This window comes from Schistocerca nitens, chromosome 7 (genome assembly GCF_023898315.1).
Source record: "Schistocerca nitens isolate TAMUIC-IGC-003100 chromosome 7, iqSchNite1.1, whole genome shotgun sequence".
NCBI lineage: Eukaryota > Metazoa > Arthropoda > Insecta > Orthoptera > Acrididae > Schistocerca > Schistocerca nitens.
This window is the reverse complement of record NC_064620.1, coordinates 520711892-520727625: the sequence shown is the minus strand read 5'-3', so window position 1 is coordinate 520727625 and position 15734 is coordinate 520711892. Positions and strand designations below refer to the sequence as shown.

The following is a 15734-nucleotide window of genomic DNA, read 5'->3' as shown; positions in this document are numbered from 1 at the left end:
TGCAGTACTTACGTCCACAAATCCAAGGCCTTGTAAGCAGATGTTTACTGAATTTACGCCCAGCATGAGGACGCTCGATTCACTCATCAGGGATTCCAAGTCGTTGATGATTCTGTAACAACAATGATGGCCCGTTTCTCATCAGTCTCATGTCGAATGAAGAGCAAGGAGAACAGACTTAGTGCGAACTAACAGCAGCACACTCGCTGTAATTGTCTTCACTTTAGCGGTAACTAAGATTCATGAAAAAAATTACAGTGAGATTGGACCAGGGATAAAGTGCGAAAAGACGGTAACTCGTGGATGAGTATACGTGCATACTTTTGGAGTAGTTTCATTCACATATTTTGTCTTTGTGTGAATCTTTCTTTTATATTTTTTTACTTTTTTTTATTTCTACCGTGTATATTTGGCCCGTCGTCAATCAACATGTGCAGAGATTCTTAAATGAAGTACGAAGTAATTATATAAAATTAATCTAGTTGGAGTATGTTTAAGTAGTATAAAAGACAAAAATAAAATTGGGGGAAAAATTATGGGAATCCTTGATATAGCCATGGCGTTTACGGTCGACGTTGCTTTAGAAAGGCATCCAACACGAAATTCAGCGATAGTTAAACGAAGATTTCTTATTAATCGTTATATTATTATTTCCTTAGTTTTAGGTATAATTCGGGCAACGGCCTTGCCGCAGTGGCTACACCGGTTCCCGTGAGATCACCGAAGTTAAGCGCTGTCTGGTGTGGTCGGCGTTTGGATGGGTGACCATCCAGGCCTCCATGCGCTGTTGCCAGTTTTCGAGGTGCACTCAGCCTCGTGATGCCAACTGAGGAGCTACTCGACCGGACAGTAGCGGCTTCGGTCAAGAATACCATCATAACGACCCAGAGAGTGGTGTGCTGACCCCACACCCCTCCTACCCGCATCCTCACTGAGGATGACACGGCGGTCGGATGGTTCCGGTGAGCCACTCGTGGACTGAAGATGGAGTGCTTACGTATAATTCAGTTATGCCAACGGCCTTGGCGCTGTGGTAACACCGGTTCCCGTCAAATCACCTAAGTTAAGCGCTGTCGGGTTGGGCTAGCTCTTGGATGGGTAACCATCCGGTCTGCGAGTGCTGCTGGCAAGCGCGGTACACTCAGCCCTTGTGAGGCCAACTGAGGAGCTACTTGACTCAGCGGTGTGCTGACCACATGCCCCTCACATCCAGTGACGCCTGTGGGTGAGGATGACACGGCGGGCGGTCGGCACCTTTGGGCGTTCATGGTCTGTTCCGGCGCAGTTTAGTTTCAGAATTCAGTTCTAGAATTTCGTAAACACTACCTACATTTTATTTTGAGCCCTGCGCAAAATTTTGTAGTGAATTATTTTATAAGTTGATTAACTTGTCATGATCGAGGTTCAGAGTCATGTAGAATTTTGCAGAGGACATCATATTCGCCGTTGACTGCAGAACTTATATTTTTCTTTCACATTTGCAATTTCGCCCTTTGGGACACTTTTGTAATGCAAAACATTTTGTTTCATTACATGTCAGACTTTGAAATCTTCCGACATGTCTACATGTCACCGTCAAAAATAAGGCATTTCAGTGTGGGAATATAGTAACATCAGACGAGACCGAAGCTCTGTACATCGTGAAATGGTGTAAATGACGTAATGGAAATGAGCGTTTGGCGTCATTGGCCGGGAGGCCCCTTACGGGGCAAGTCTGGCCGCCTTGGTGAAGGTCTTATTACATACGACGCCACACTGGGCGACCTGCGCGCCGGTTGGGGATGAAATGATGATGAAGACGTCACCCAGACTCTGAGCGGCGAAAATCGCCGACCCAGCCGGGAATCGAACCCGGGTCCCTTAGGACGGCAGTCCGTCAAGCTGACCATTCAGCTATTTTTTCTTTTTTCTTTTTTTCCACTTTTTTCATTGTTTTTCCTTTTTCCGCTTTTTTTACCGAAGATAATATTGAAAAAAGTAAAATAAAAGAAAATATAATTTAATAACAAAAAGTAAATAAAGCACCTTCATTTGCGACGCGATAAAAATATGGCGCCTGTGCGGTGTATTTAGACCGCTTTTTTTAAACAAAAATGAAAAAAAAAGGAAAAAGGATTTTGGAAGGTATGTTTTTCTGCTTTTTTATTTTATTTATTTATTTTTAAATTATTTTATTTTATTTTATTTTTATGCAAATGGATAAAAGGAAATCCGTTCCTCTTCGGCTACATAAACAGAATAATAGGAAGTCGTCCCGTTACGACAAAGGATGCTCCATACTATAGCCCGCTGCGAATTTTTCTATGACTGTCGTCTCGTTGCTGTGTTGTTTCCGTTGTTTGTAAAGTCTCAAAGAAAAAGGGAACTGGAAAGAGGTGCTGCGGTTTGTGGTGTCACCGCCAGACACCACACTTGCTAGGTGGTAACTTAAATCGGCCGCGGTCCTGTAGTACATGTCGGACCCGCGTGTCGCCACTGTGTAATCGCAAACCTAGCGCCACCACATGGCAGGTCACAAGACACGGACATGACCTCGCCCCAGTTGTACGGACTACATAGCTTGCGACCAGACGTACGAAGCTTTCCTCTCATTTGCCGAGAGACAGATTGAATAGCCTTCAGCTTAGTCCATAGCTACTACCTAGCAAGGCGCCATTTGTATCAGTGCTTATAGCTTACTACTATTCAAGAGATGTATTCCAACAAGAGAATAAAAGTTAAGTAACATCTACGTACTTTTCTTCTTATTCATTAATAAGTCTCATGTTCCAGAACTTCAAGCCCGTCTGCGTTAGTTTAGCGTGCACCTAGCTACCTCATTGTGTCTATGCTGTAGGAGCTAGACACAACACGGTTATCTTCTCATGTCATCGATAATCCAGCTGCGAGGCGGATTGTGGAATGCGCTCCAAAGAAAATTAGAAATGACGTGAAATGTTACCAATGGTACCATCCTACCCACAAATCGTTACAAATCAATGTTCTAACTCACTGTTTACCAATTTCTGCTTTCAGCGGCGAATACGATTCTTTTCAAAATTTTTCGTAGTTAACTGAAGTAAAAATTGCATGCAACCCTATAAACACCAAAAGCTATATTTATTTGACAGGCGCGAAAACGACGGAAAAGTTGAAATAGACGATATTTCAGCCCTTGTGTTGTTCTGAATCACGATGCGAAGTTCTTTCAGAATAACACAGGCACTGCAACATCGAATTTATCCGCCGACACCGGGTAAGCGACTTTGAAGATGGATGAGCACAGCTTGTAGACGCATCGTTCACGAAATATGAAAGTTTGGGTCTGGTCGTAAATGGTACATGGCTAGCCATATGGTAAGGTGACGCTCGCTATAAGCGGGAAATCTGGGTTCGAGTACCGATCCGGTACTAATTTTCATTGTCTTCATACCATTTTACAGGTGATGGTTGTCCATAATCACAATTGCGATTACATAAAACGTATTAGAAATAGATGGTCTCGAAGTTGAAAAACAGTTCAAATCGCTAGACGGAGGAAAGGCCACTAGATCTGATGGCACCCCTGTATGATTTTGTATTGAATGTGATGTCTCTTCTAGCGTCAGGTTACCGTAGATTTCTGGAGCAACGGAGCGTTTCACGCGACTGGAAAAAGGAGATCCTTACAGTACACCGACGTATATTTGTTTTGGATTAATGGAAAACGCACTGTTATTTCCGGAGAAAGCAAAGATGTGTATCTCAAGCAGAAAAAATGACTTCTACAGTAGAAAAAATAGTTGGTAAACTTGAGTACAATAGACTAAGTGATTGTTCCTTCAATTATCAAACGAATTGATTGTTTGATTACTGAACACGGCAGTAGTTTCACTAGGTCAGATTGGCAAACAGGTGTTAAGGACGTTCATATAACCTCTTTATTTCACGACTGTTCAGTTCAGACAACCACGCAACTAACAAGCGTAATGGAAATGCGTATGACTCAGAAACTACTTGCGTTACTATATGTCATTAAAGCGAAAATAGCAAGAAATATCTGCTGTAGTTACTTGCTGACGTATTAATAGAAAAGGAAATTGTAGACAGGTGTCCATAATCAAATTTTGTCTAACGAATCTACAGACCATCAAAACACGGTAAACAGGTATCATTCAATTGACGTAATGCGGCTGAGATTCGTTTTCCATGAATACCTGAAGAGTTTGTTTTATGGAAATGAAATGGAGTCATGTGAAAGCCGTTACTGATTTGTCGTCTAATGCTCACATCCTGCCAGGCATCTTAGAGCTAGTATATTAGTCTGTGGTAGTGCAGTCGTTAGACATACAATTGACCCCTTTAAGAAATTATGTTGCTGCACTTTCAGCATCAACTTCAATAATAGAGCCCACTTTTTTAAAAAAAATGTTGCATGTTAGCTATTATAGCAGATCATTTATATATCTTTAACTTTATGATCGTATTAATATGTCCTGTCGCTTAAATTAAAGAGACTGTAAGTAGGCTGTTTAGGTTTTCTTATTGGTAACGCCACGTAGCGCTCTGTATGAAAAATCACTGGCTGTGCTGTGTGCAGTCTGTGGCTAGTTTGCATTGTTGTCTGCCATTGTAGTGTTGGACTGTTGGCTGTTAACAGCGCGTACAGTGTTGCCAATTTAGCGACTTTCTCGCTAGAAATGGCGACTTTTGCCTTCGTCTTAGCGACAAAAAAAACTTTTTAGCGACAAAAATTATTTAGCGACTTATCTGGCGACTTTTGGAGTACTGACGACTTTTGAAGTACAAATCAAAACTATTTTGGGCCAGTATTTTCATTAACAACTCTAAGATTTTAACTATAAAATGGATACTACACTGGCTTTGTTCTAGATTACTAAGTTAAATTAAGTTCTTAGCAGATCATGTAGCATTGTTCAGCATTTAGTAAACCTGAATGTGGGAATTCCTTACAGAGTAAGAAAACCTTGGCTATAGAACAATTCATTATTCATTACTGTTGTGTCGATTCCCTAAGGTCTCGACACAATGAGTGGCTAGGTGCACGCGAAACTAACGCAGACGGGCGTAAATTCTGAAACAGGAGACTGGATGAAAACTATAAAGAAAAGAAGAGAGATTTTAATATACTTAACTTTAATGTAGTCTTGTTCTTGTTGAAATACATCTCTTGCATAGTAGTAAGCGATTAGCAATGATACACATGGCGCCTTGCTAGGTAGTAGCGATGGACTAGCTGAAGGCTATTTAATCTGTCTCTCGGCAAATGAGAGGAAGACGTGATACGTCTTGTCGCAAGCTATGTCGTCCGTACAACTGGGGCGAGGTCAAGTCCGTGTCTTGTGACCTGCCCTGTGGTGGCGCTACGTTTGCGAATACACAGTGGCGACACGCGGGTCCGACATGTACTACAGGACCGCGGCCGATTTAAGTTACCACCTAGCAAGTGTGGTGTCTAGCGGTGACACCACATTCCTCCCCCGCAAATCGGCGAACGGTCGTGAGATAAGGCTTCCGCCCGCCGTGGGGAGGACCCCATGTTGACGTATGCGATGAGGTGGGGAGCCTAACAACAGGCGAGGCTGTGCCACCCGCACCCGGCCATTCGGTCCGAGGGGAGCTAGGAAACGCCTGCAAACCTAGTCCAGGGTGCACGTCAACATGAGGTGTATGCGCACGTAATGAGACAGAAGGGTCGACCTCCATGTGGTCGGAGCACCCGACGGGCGAAGACGACATCTGGTCCGGAGCGGGCAAGAGGTCCATGGCGGAGGACGGCTGGTCACGGGAAGCAAGCGGCGGCGCGTGACCCAGGGAGGCGCGAGGCGGCTGCAGCGAAGCGTCCGCTGCTGGCGGCGCCGGCGGCGGCTGCGGCGGCGCGACGCCATGAGGCAAAATGGAAGGCATCGTCGGTAACACCTGGGGATGAGGCGAGCCAGTAGATGGGTCCCCAGGGCGCTGACCTGACGGCTCCGTCGCTGAAAGCAGACGGGGAGCGGCAGAACCCAGGCGACGACAGAGGCGCAGCTGATTGAGATGCCGACGCACCTCACCAGAGGCCCCCAAAACCAAATACATCGCGCGGCCGAGGCAGCGAAAAATGCGCCCTGCGAGCCAACGCTGTGAACCGCGATAGTTGCGATAATAGACAACGTCGCCAGGAGCAAAAGCAGGAGTCTGCCGCTGCACAGGAACCTGATGTGGCGGATGCAACAAAGACATCAGAGTTCGATGAGGACGACCATGGAGCAATTCAGCCGGCGAGCGACCATCGCGAGGCTGAGAGCGATATGAGGACAAAAAGAGCAACAAAGCGTCCTCCCGAGAATGCGACTCTTTCAACTTCAACATCTGCGACTTGAAAGTCCGGACCAATCGTTCCGCGGCACCGTTTGACTGAGGCGAAAACGGCGCGGATGTCAGATGTTGAATACCATTGGCCTTGCAGAACGACTGAAATTCTGCGGACATGAATTGTGGGCCATTGTCGGAAACAAGAGTCTGCGGAAGACCTTCAATGCAAAAGATAGCAGACAAGGCTTGGATTGTGGCAGAAGACGTCGTGGAAGACATCCGGACAACAAAAGGAAAATTACTGAAAGCATCGACCACAACCAACCATCGAGCATTCCAGAATGGACCAGCAAAATCGATGTGCAAGCGTTGCCAAGGGGAAGTGGCTTTCGGCCATGCAAAGAATTTCCGCGGCGGTGCGGATTGTTGTTCGGCACACGCCACGCAAGAGGAGCACATCTGCGTAATCGCAGCATCGATTCCGAACCAAGTACAGTGCTGACGAGCAAGTTGTTTCGTTCGCACTATACCCCAATGTCCTTGGTGAAGAAGCTTTAAGACAGAGGACTGTAACGAACGTGGGACCACGACTCGGGATTGATCATTATCGGAACGCAACAACAAAACACCACGTCGTACAAAAAGTCTCTCCTTGTGAGCAAAAAAACGGCGAACCAAAGGATCCTCGATCCGTGACTTTGACAAGGGCCATTGCGTAGCAACAAAACGCAAAACGGAAGCAAGGACAGGGTCAGCAGCTGTGGCAGTAGCTACACGACGAAAATCAATCGGAAACGATGCGACCACGTCATCGGCTTCCGAATCAATGAACATGCAAGCAAGTTCGGAAGAATCGAATGCTTTATCCTCAGCAACAGGCAAACGGGACAACGCATCAGCGTTTCCGTGCTTAGCAGTGGACCGATACAAGATATCGTAGCGGTACTGCGAGAGAAAAAGAGACCAGCGAATGAATTTCTGCGCTGTACGTGGAGGTACAGGCTTGTTCGGATGAAAAAGTGATGTCAAAGGTTTGTGGTCCGTGATGATTGTAAAGTGACGACCATACAAGAAGTCATGGAACTTGGTAACACCAAACACGAGAGCTAAAGCTTCTTTCTCTATTTGTGAATAATTTCTTTGCGCAGATGAGAGCAATTTTGACGCAAAGGCAATAGGGCGATCATGCGAACCATCTTTGTGCGCAAGCACAGCACCGATCCCGAAATCCGATGCATCAACCATCAACAAAAGGGGTTTTCTGGGATCGAATGGCGTAAGGCAAGTATTTGAAAGTAACGCCGATTTCAACTGGCGAAAGGCGCGTTCGCATTCCGTCGTCCAGACGAACGGAACACCTTTACGGCGTAAGCGATGAAGCGGAGCTGAAATGGAAGAAGCATTGCGCACAAACTTTGAATAATAATTTACCTTACCCAGCACACTCTGTAGCTGTTTTAAGTTCTGCGGTGACGGCAAGTCCTGAATGGCACGAAGGTGCTCTGGACTCGGATGTATACCTTGGGCATTTATGACATGCCCCAGGTACGGTAAGTCACGAGCAAAAAACACACATTTGTCCTTCCTCAAGCGAAGACCATTCTGACGCAAGACCTGAAATAAGGTCCGGAGATTCTGCAAATGTTCGGCTTCTGTCATTCCTGAGAGCACAATATCGTCCAGATAGTTCGCAGCCGTAGGGACCGACGCACAAATAGTTTGTAAATATTGCTGAAATAAAGCAGGGGCGGATGCACACCCGAATGGCAGTCTTTTGAAGCGATACAAGCCAAGATGCGTGTTTACCACCAAGACGCGCTGGGATTCTTCGTCCACAGGTATTTGCAAGTACGCATCTGCTAGGTCCAATTTTGAAAAATATTTTCCCGGGCACAGTTTGTCAAAAAGATCTTCCGGGCGGGGCAAAGGAAAAGTAGCAGTCACAAGTTGTGGATTCACCGTTGCCTTGAAGTCCACGCAAAGTCTCAATTTTCCGGAAGGTTTTGGCAAAATTACTAAGGGTGAGGCCCAGAGAGAAGCCTGCACACGTTCAATGACACCTTGAAATTCTAATTCGGCTAATGTTCTTGCGACCTCATCACGCAATGCGTGGGGAACATTGCGCGCTCTGAAAAATTTCGGTTGCGCGTTGTCTTTCAGTTCCAAATGCGCTTCATAGTTCTGAGCGCAACCAAGGCCCGGTGCAAAAATGTCTGCAAATTCTTCACAAAGACTAGAAACACTGGCGGAAGGCACAGTCTGATTCACTGATAGGACCTGATTTACAATAGACATATTAAACAATTGAAACAAATCTAAGCCAAACAAGTTCACTGCACTAGAGGAACGAAGAACATAAAAGGACACAAGTTTTGTCTGTCCCATGTATGTTGCAATAAGGCTGCACTGTCCTAACACAGGTATATGCTGTCCTGAGTAACTAGTTAACGTAACATTTGCGGCACGCAATGGCGGGGCGCCCAGTTGTTTGTACGTGTCGTGATTGAGCAAGGAAACTGCAGCTCCGGTATCGAGCTGGAATGGTATCACTTTTCCTGCAAAGTCTAAGTCCACAAAAAGTTTATTGTCTTGTTGACGACAAGAGCGACTGTCTCGTGCAATTTGAACTGACACAGGTCCAGAAGCACTTGCAACATTACGGGATTTCCGGCGACGTCGACGCACACTTTGGGTGGGACGAACACAGTCACTGTTAGCTAAAGTGTCACTGGACGGGTGGGAATGAACCACATGAATGTCCATGGGCGACGGTCCACGAGCCTGATTGTCCTGGGTTCGATTCCGGCGCGAAGCAAAGGGCCTGGAATTTGTGTGATTGTCTGATCTTAACTTTTTCTGGCAAACACTTTGTACATGTCCTTTCTTTTGGCAGTAAAAGCAAATAGCTTGGCGTGACGGGCAATTTTCACGCGAATGTCTAGTTGCACACCGCGGGCAAGATTTCACTGCATTTGCTTGCTTACGCGGCGCACGTGGTTGCAAGCTAGGCTGCCGCTGCGAAGTCGGGCGCGAGGGCCGCTTAGCGTCCCGTGCAGCGGGCCCGGCGGGCCGATTAATGTGACACACTGCTGGCGAAGTTTCAAATGATTCCTGAGCAAAGTCAAGTGTGTCTTGCCTGTCCAATATGTCTATCACTTGTTGCAGGGAGGGATTAACTAGCTTCAAAATCTGTTCCCTTATGCGAACATCAGAAACGTTCTGTGCAATTGCATCACGCACCATAGTATCTGAATATGGGAGGCCACATTCACAGGCAAACGCACAGTCTCTAGTAAGTCCTTGCAAAGTTGCAACCCACTCCCTATTAGTCTGACCGGCCGTACGTTTTGTACGAAAAAACGTATACCGTTTTGCAACTACATTTACTGTTTCTTTGAAATAGGCATCTAAAGCCGACAAAATTTCTTCGTAGGACAGAGTTGCTACGTCTCGTCGGGGAAACAATTTCACTATCACCCGGTAGGTAGACACACCGACACAAGAAAGCAAAAACGGCTGCCGCTCTTTACCTTGAATTCCATAAGCAGTGAGGTGGAAGTTGAACTGATCGGCCCACTCAGTCCAGCTTTCGGTTGTGGCCTCGAAGGGCCTAAATGGCGGTGCGACAGCGTTGTGTGGCTGCGGTAGCGAAGAAGCGGCTGCCGCCGCATCGGTTTGCAGCGCACGTTGACCCTGGACGAGCTGTCCAAGGGCTTCCAATAACGCCTGCGTCTGCTGATTCTGCAAGCGAAAAAATTCGGACAGTACATCTGGAGAATGCGGCGAAGCCATGACACAAGCAAATTAGAGCAAGTATAACACAAAGACTGCAACGTGGGCGCGGCACCACTCCTCGGCGCCAAAATATTGTTGTGTCGATTCCCTAAGGTCTCGACACAATGAGTGGCTAGGTGCACGCGAAACTAACGCAGACGGGCGTAAATTCTGAAACAGGAGACTGGATGAAAACTATAAAGAAAAGAAGAGAGATTTTAATATACTTAACTTTAATGTAGTCTTGTTCTTGTTGAAATACATCTCTTGCATAGTAGTAAGCGATTAGCAATGATACACATGGCGCCTTGCTAGGTAGTAGCGATGGACTAGCTGAAGGCTATTTAATCTGTCTCTCGGCAAATGAGAGGAAGACGTGATACGTCTTGTCGCAAGCTATGTCGTCCGTACAACTGGGGCGAGGTCAAGTCCGTGTCTTGTGACCTGCCCTGTGGTGGCGCTACGTTTGCGAATACACAGTGGCGACACGCGGGTCCGACATGTACTACAGGACCGCGGCCGATTTAAGTTACCACCTAGCAAGTGTGGTGTCTAGCGGTGACACCACAATTACCCACTAGCCTGTTGTCGTCGATAGCGTATCGATCTATAATTCTTCAACTTTTGAACTCCCTTTATTTTTCGAATTGACAAAAAACATACGTAATATTAAGTATAATAAAATACATTTCTGTCTAGCAACCTCTAATTTTTCGAAATGTTAACTCGCAGTCAAATTATTACCACATGCACAGTGGCAACGCAAGAACAATTCGGTGGGGGTATCTCAGACATTATTACGTTTTAAATAATGAACAATAGGACTGATATCGAGTTACCGAGTGAGTAGATTGTTTCATGACCTCTAGTTTGCCTGAGTTTTAATGTCTTTTCAGTGATTATAAATTGGTGAAACTTATGTTGTGGTGGCTTACATAATGGATTTACCGCAGAAGAAGAAGCAGTACGCTCAAAAATATCGGGATGCGTGGGAAGCAGAACCTGAATTCAATGGGTGACTGAAACCAATCGTTGGAGACTTATCCAAGGCAAGACGTCAAGTATGTGCAACAGAGTTTTATGCTAAATTGTGTGATATTAGGAAGAATTCGAAAACTATTAAGCATAAACAAAAAATTGATTTAAAAGAAAACGCAAACCACCTTACCTGAAAAAAATGTCAATGCTGAATGTTGAAGAAACACTAAAAGTGAATAAAAATAATGCTGTAGCGGATGTAGCCAAAGAATTGGGTTTTAGTGGCGATTTCATAGACGGTATGCTGCAAGAATGGCATAATATCAACTTCATTAGGTGGAATAACACCACTAACACTGTTCCATTTTGGAGTGACGTTTTGCAGTATAAAAATGCCGCAGGGGAAAATCCTTTTTCTTTGATTTCACAGCTAGCAATGACTGTTCTATGCCTACCGCATTCAAATACAGAAGTGGAAAGAATATTCAGTTCTATGAACATTATAAAAACTAAACAACGTAACAGATTATCGTTAAAGACAATTAATGCTTTGATCATATTGAGAGACCAGCTGAAGAAACAAAATAAAGATTGTGCATCTTTTGACATACCGTCAGACGTATTGGAGCTTTTTGGAACGAACAAAAGTTACTCTTTTGCGACAAAACCAGTCGAACTGCAACATCATCTTTTGAGTGACGTTCAGCCCTCTACATCAACTACAGTTCTGTCAGAGCATGAACAGAAGAGTTATTCGATCTTCTGAGTGACGACGATGAATAGCTCACATACCGGTATGTATATATTTTGTAACCTAATTTGACTTCTTGCTTTCTTTTGTTGCAAATATAGTTGTATATTTCTAGTATATTTGACTACTGTGATTGAAACGACAATTTATGTGTTGCGTCAATTATGATAACATGTTTAATTAAACGTTAGCGTATTTTATATGTATGTTGTTGCAAGCGATGCGTCATTTAATTAAGACAATATAGCAATTACGTATGAGACAATTTTTATTAATATTTTAGTAACCCCCCACTGGCTTATTGCACCATTCACAGCACGAAATTTTCAGTATACTACTAGTAAAATCAGTTTTAGCGACTTTCTAGCGACTTTTGATATTGAATCTAGCGACTCGGGTTTTTTCGAGTTGGCAACACTGAGCGCGTAGCGTTGGGCAGTTGGAGGTGAGCCGCCAGCAGTGGTGGATGTGGGAAAAGAAATGGCGGAGTTTTGAAATTTGTAAGACTGGATGTCATGAACTGCTATATATATTATGACTTTTGATGATATTAAGGTAAATACATTGTTCTCTATTAAAATCTTTCATTTGCTAACTATCTCTATCAGTAGTTAGTGCTTTCCGTAGTTTGAATCTTTTATTTAGCTGGCAGTAGTGGCGCTCGCTGTATTGCAGTAGTTCGAGTAACCAAGATTTTTGTGAGGTAAGCGATTTGTGAAAGGTACAGGTTAATGTTAGTCAGGGCCATTTTTTTGTAGGGATTTTTGAAAGTCAGATTGCGTTGCGCTAAAAATATTGTGTGTCAGTTTAAGCACAGTCTTGTATAATTGTTCTAAGGGGACGTTTCAAGACTTTTTAAATTTGTCAGGTCTTTGCTGTAACTTTTGTGTCGAGAGATGTTAGGATGACGTGATACTAAGCACTTGTGTTCAATTGCAAAATTTTCGATTCTCTGTTGCATCGTCGGTTGTGGATATCAGTCCCTGTCCTCAACCACTTCTTCAAGCCACGCTCTACGACAGTTTGAAAATTTCGATGACGTTTCACGTTTTTAAATATGCATCACCGGACATTGGAAATGACTACTTCTATTACTTCTTTACGACAAATACATTTTTCTTGCATCAGTGGTGTGATTACCGAATTAACTCACCAGCCGAGTTTTCGGTGCTAGAAGAGTATTACAGGGCAGATTATGCTGGTTTAAAATCAATTATCGCTCTACCGTGGAGAGTCACCGCATGAGCATGTGCGATAGAAAGCTGATTTATGTCAAGCGAGAACAATGCAAATATTATTCATAGAACCGCTTTGTTAGTCTGGAAGTCGTAATGACGTGAATTACAGGCTAATACTTGAATGACGAAGCGTGTCGAAAACGATGACGTTGATACTGCTTCGATAGCGCGTGGAATGAAGCAGCTACTGTTAGGGGGTACCCGGAAAAAGTAAATAAAAGCGCCGTTCAAAAGGTTATAGAAGATTATTTTTGTATAATTGTATATCTACATGTTTGAGTGTGACCATAAAGTTTTGCATTTTCCAATACATACATGCTATGTTATCAGTTATTTTCGCATAAATTTCCCAAATTAATAACAGATTGTTGACACTTGTCAAACAAATCTAAACTACTCCTCACTTACGGAGAAAAATAAAAGTGAATCTTTGTCCAAGAAATATCAAATGCGTAAAACAATTTGTACATTGCACCATAAATCTTATTATTATTTAATGTAAGTTTTTATGATCTCAAATAAAAAATACATGAGTAGAATGTTCAGATGAAACTCTAACGCAGCTGTGTGTCTAAGAAGGCAAAAAATACACAGCACTCGTTTTAATCAGTACACCTGCAAACAAAAATATTAAAGAACAATATTAATGAAAGGAAGTAAAAGCAGAAGAAAATATAGATCTACATATGTACTCCGCTAGCCAGCAAGCGGTGTGTGGCACTATTCGCGCCAAAGTCATATTCCCCCCCTCTGTTCCTTTTTCGGATCGCACGAGGGAGAAACGACTGCCTGAACGCCTCAGTACGAGCTCTAATTTCTCTTTGAATGGTGATCCTTGCGCGATATGAAAGTTGGTGGTAATAATATATGCTCTACATCCTCGGCGAAGATTGGATTTTGGAATTTAGTGAACAAAAAAATGGTTCAGATGGCTCTAAGCACTATGGGACTTAACATCAGATGTCATCAGTCCACTAGACTTAGAACTACTTAAACCTAACTAACCTAGGGACATCACACACAGCCATGCCCCAGGCAGGATTCGAACCTGCGATCCTAGCATGTAGTGAGCAGCCCCTTCCGTTTAGCGCGTCGTCTATCTGCATTTGTGTCCCACTTCAAACTTTCTATGAGTTTTGTATCGCTCTCGCGATGGCTAACTATACCAGTAACGAATCTTGTCGCTCTTCTTTGGACCTTCTGAGTCTCCTGAAGCAGACCCAATTGGTAAGGGTCCAGTGCCGACAACAATACTCTTAGACTGGACGAACTAAAGTATTGTAAGCAATTTCCTTTGTTGAATGACAGCATCGCTTCAGGATGCTACCAATAAACCGCAATCTAGAGTTCGCCTTACCCGTTACTTGTTTAATCTGATCGTTCCATTTGAGAGCATTTCGAATAGTCACACCCAGATACGTGACGGATGTTACCGCTTCCAAAGACTGGGCATTTATTTTGTACTCGTACATTAATGGGGATTTTCGCTTTGTTATAGGCAGTAATTTACACTTACTAATATTGAGAGATAACTGGCAGTCATTACACCACGTCAAATTCACACGACTGATAGAAACCTTTATGGTTTCATAAAAGAAATTTATTCAGAGCAATTGAGAAACGATGTGTAGTATTGTAACGATTTCTTATCTAAAAGAAACAGTGAAACGCTGTTGAGTATTAGTATGCACTATGCTGTTGCATCTGATTTAACTTCAAGCGGTTACTTTGTATTTTATAGAGTTTACGAAGTTCTTGATAAGTATTTACACTGCCCAGTTACACTATTGGGACCACCTGTCAAAAGCGTGGTTAACCAGTTTTGGCAGCGCGCACCGCTGCAAGACGTGCAGGAAGAAAGTCGATGACGTTCTGGAAGGTACCGCCAGAGATGTGCAACCTGTCGACTCCATGGCCGTGGTCGGGAGCGGTAGGTTTATCGCTTGACGATCCACGGCGTTTACAGCTCTAACGATGTGATTCCACACACTCTCAATTGGCTTTAAACCGGGGAGTTTGGTGGCCAGGTGAGTAGGGTAAGCTCAGCCTGGTGCTCTTCGTGCCACACACATACCCTGCGAGGTGCGTGACACGTTGCATTGTACTGCTGCAAAATGCTATTGCGACGAGGAAAAACAAACTGCATGTGGGTGTGGCCATGATCTCCAAGGAAAGATGCATACATGCGATGATCCTTTGTGCCTTCCAGAGTGACGAGTTCACCTAGGGAAAGCCACGAAAATAATCCCAGACTATAATTCTACCCCCTCAGGCCTGTAACCTTCAGACGATCATCGTAGTGAGTGTGTTTTCAGACCTATCACGCCGTAGGTGCCAACAGCCGCCTGATCGGTGGGGAACACAACGTGATTTTTTATTTATTTATTTAATTATTTATTGTTCCGTGGGACCAAATTAAGGAGAAGTCTCCATGGTTATGGAACGAGTCAATACATGAAATTATAACACGATATTAGAAACAGATAAAATGAAATATAAAAAAACATATTCAGGTGACAAGTCGTAAGTTTAAATAAAGAAAATCAACAATGTAACACTGGAATTTGCTTAATTTTTTAGCTCTTCCAGGAGCTCCTCGACAGAATAGAAGGAGTGAGCCATGAGGAAACTCTTCAGTTTAGACTTAAAAGAGCTTGGGCTACTGCTAAGATTTTTGAGTTCTTGTGGTAGCTTATTGAAAATGGATGCAGCAGAATACT

General features: G+C 43.9%; 1 protein-coding gene across 1 annotated transcript in view; it reads right to left on the bottom strand.

The window, feature by feature from the left end:
• LOC126195367 (odorant receptor 4-like) overlaps window positions 1–15734 on the bottom strand; it is a 106100-nt gene that overhangs the window by 49063 nt on the left and 41303 nt on the right. The window contains exon 5 of the mRNA XM_049933943.1: window positions 13–112. Within this exon, the coding sequence (XP_049789900.1) occupies window positions 13–112 (100 nt within the window). The remainder of the gene's footprint in view (window positions 1–12; window positions 113–15734) is intronic.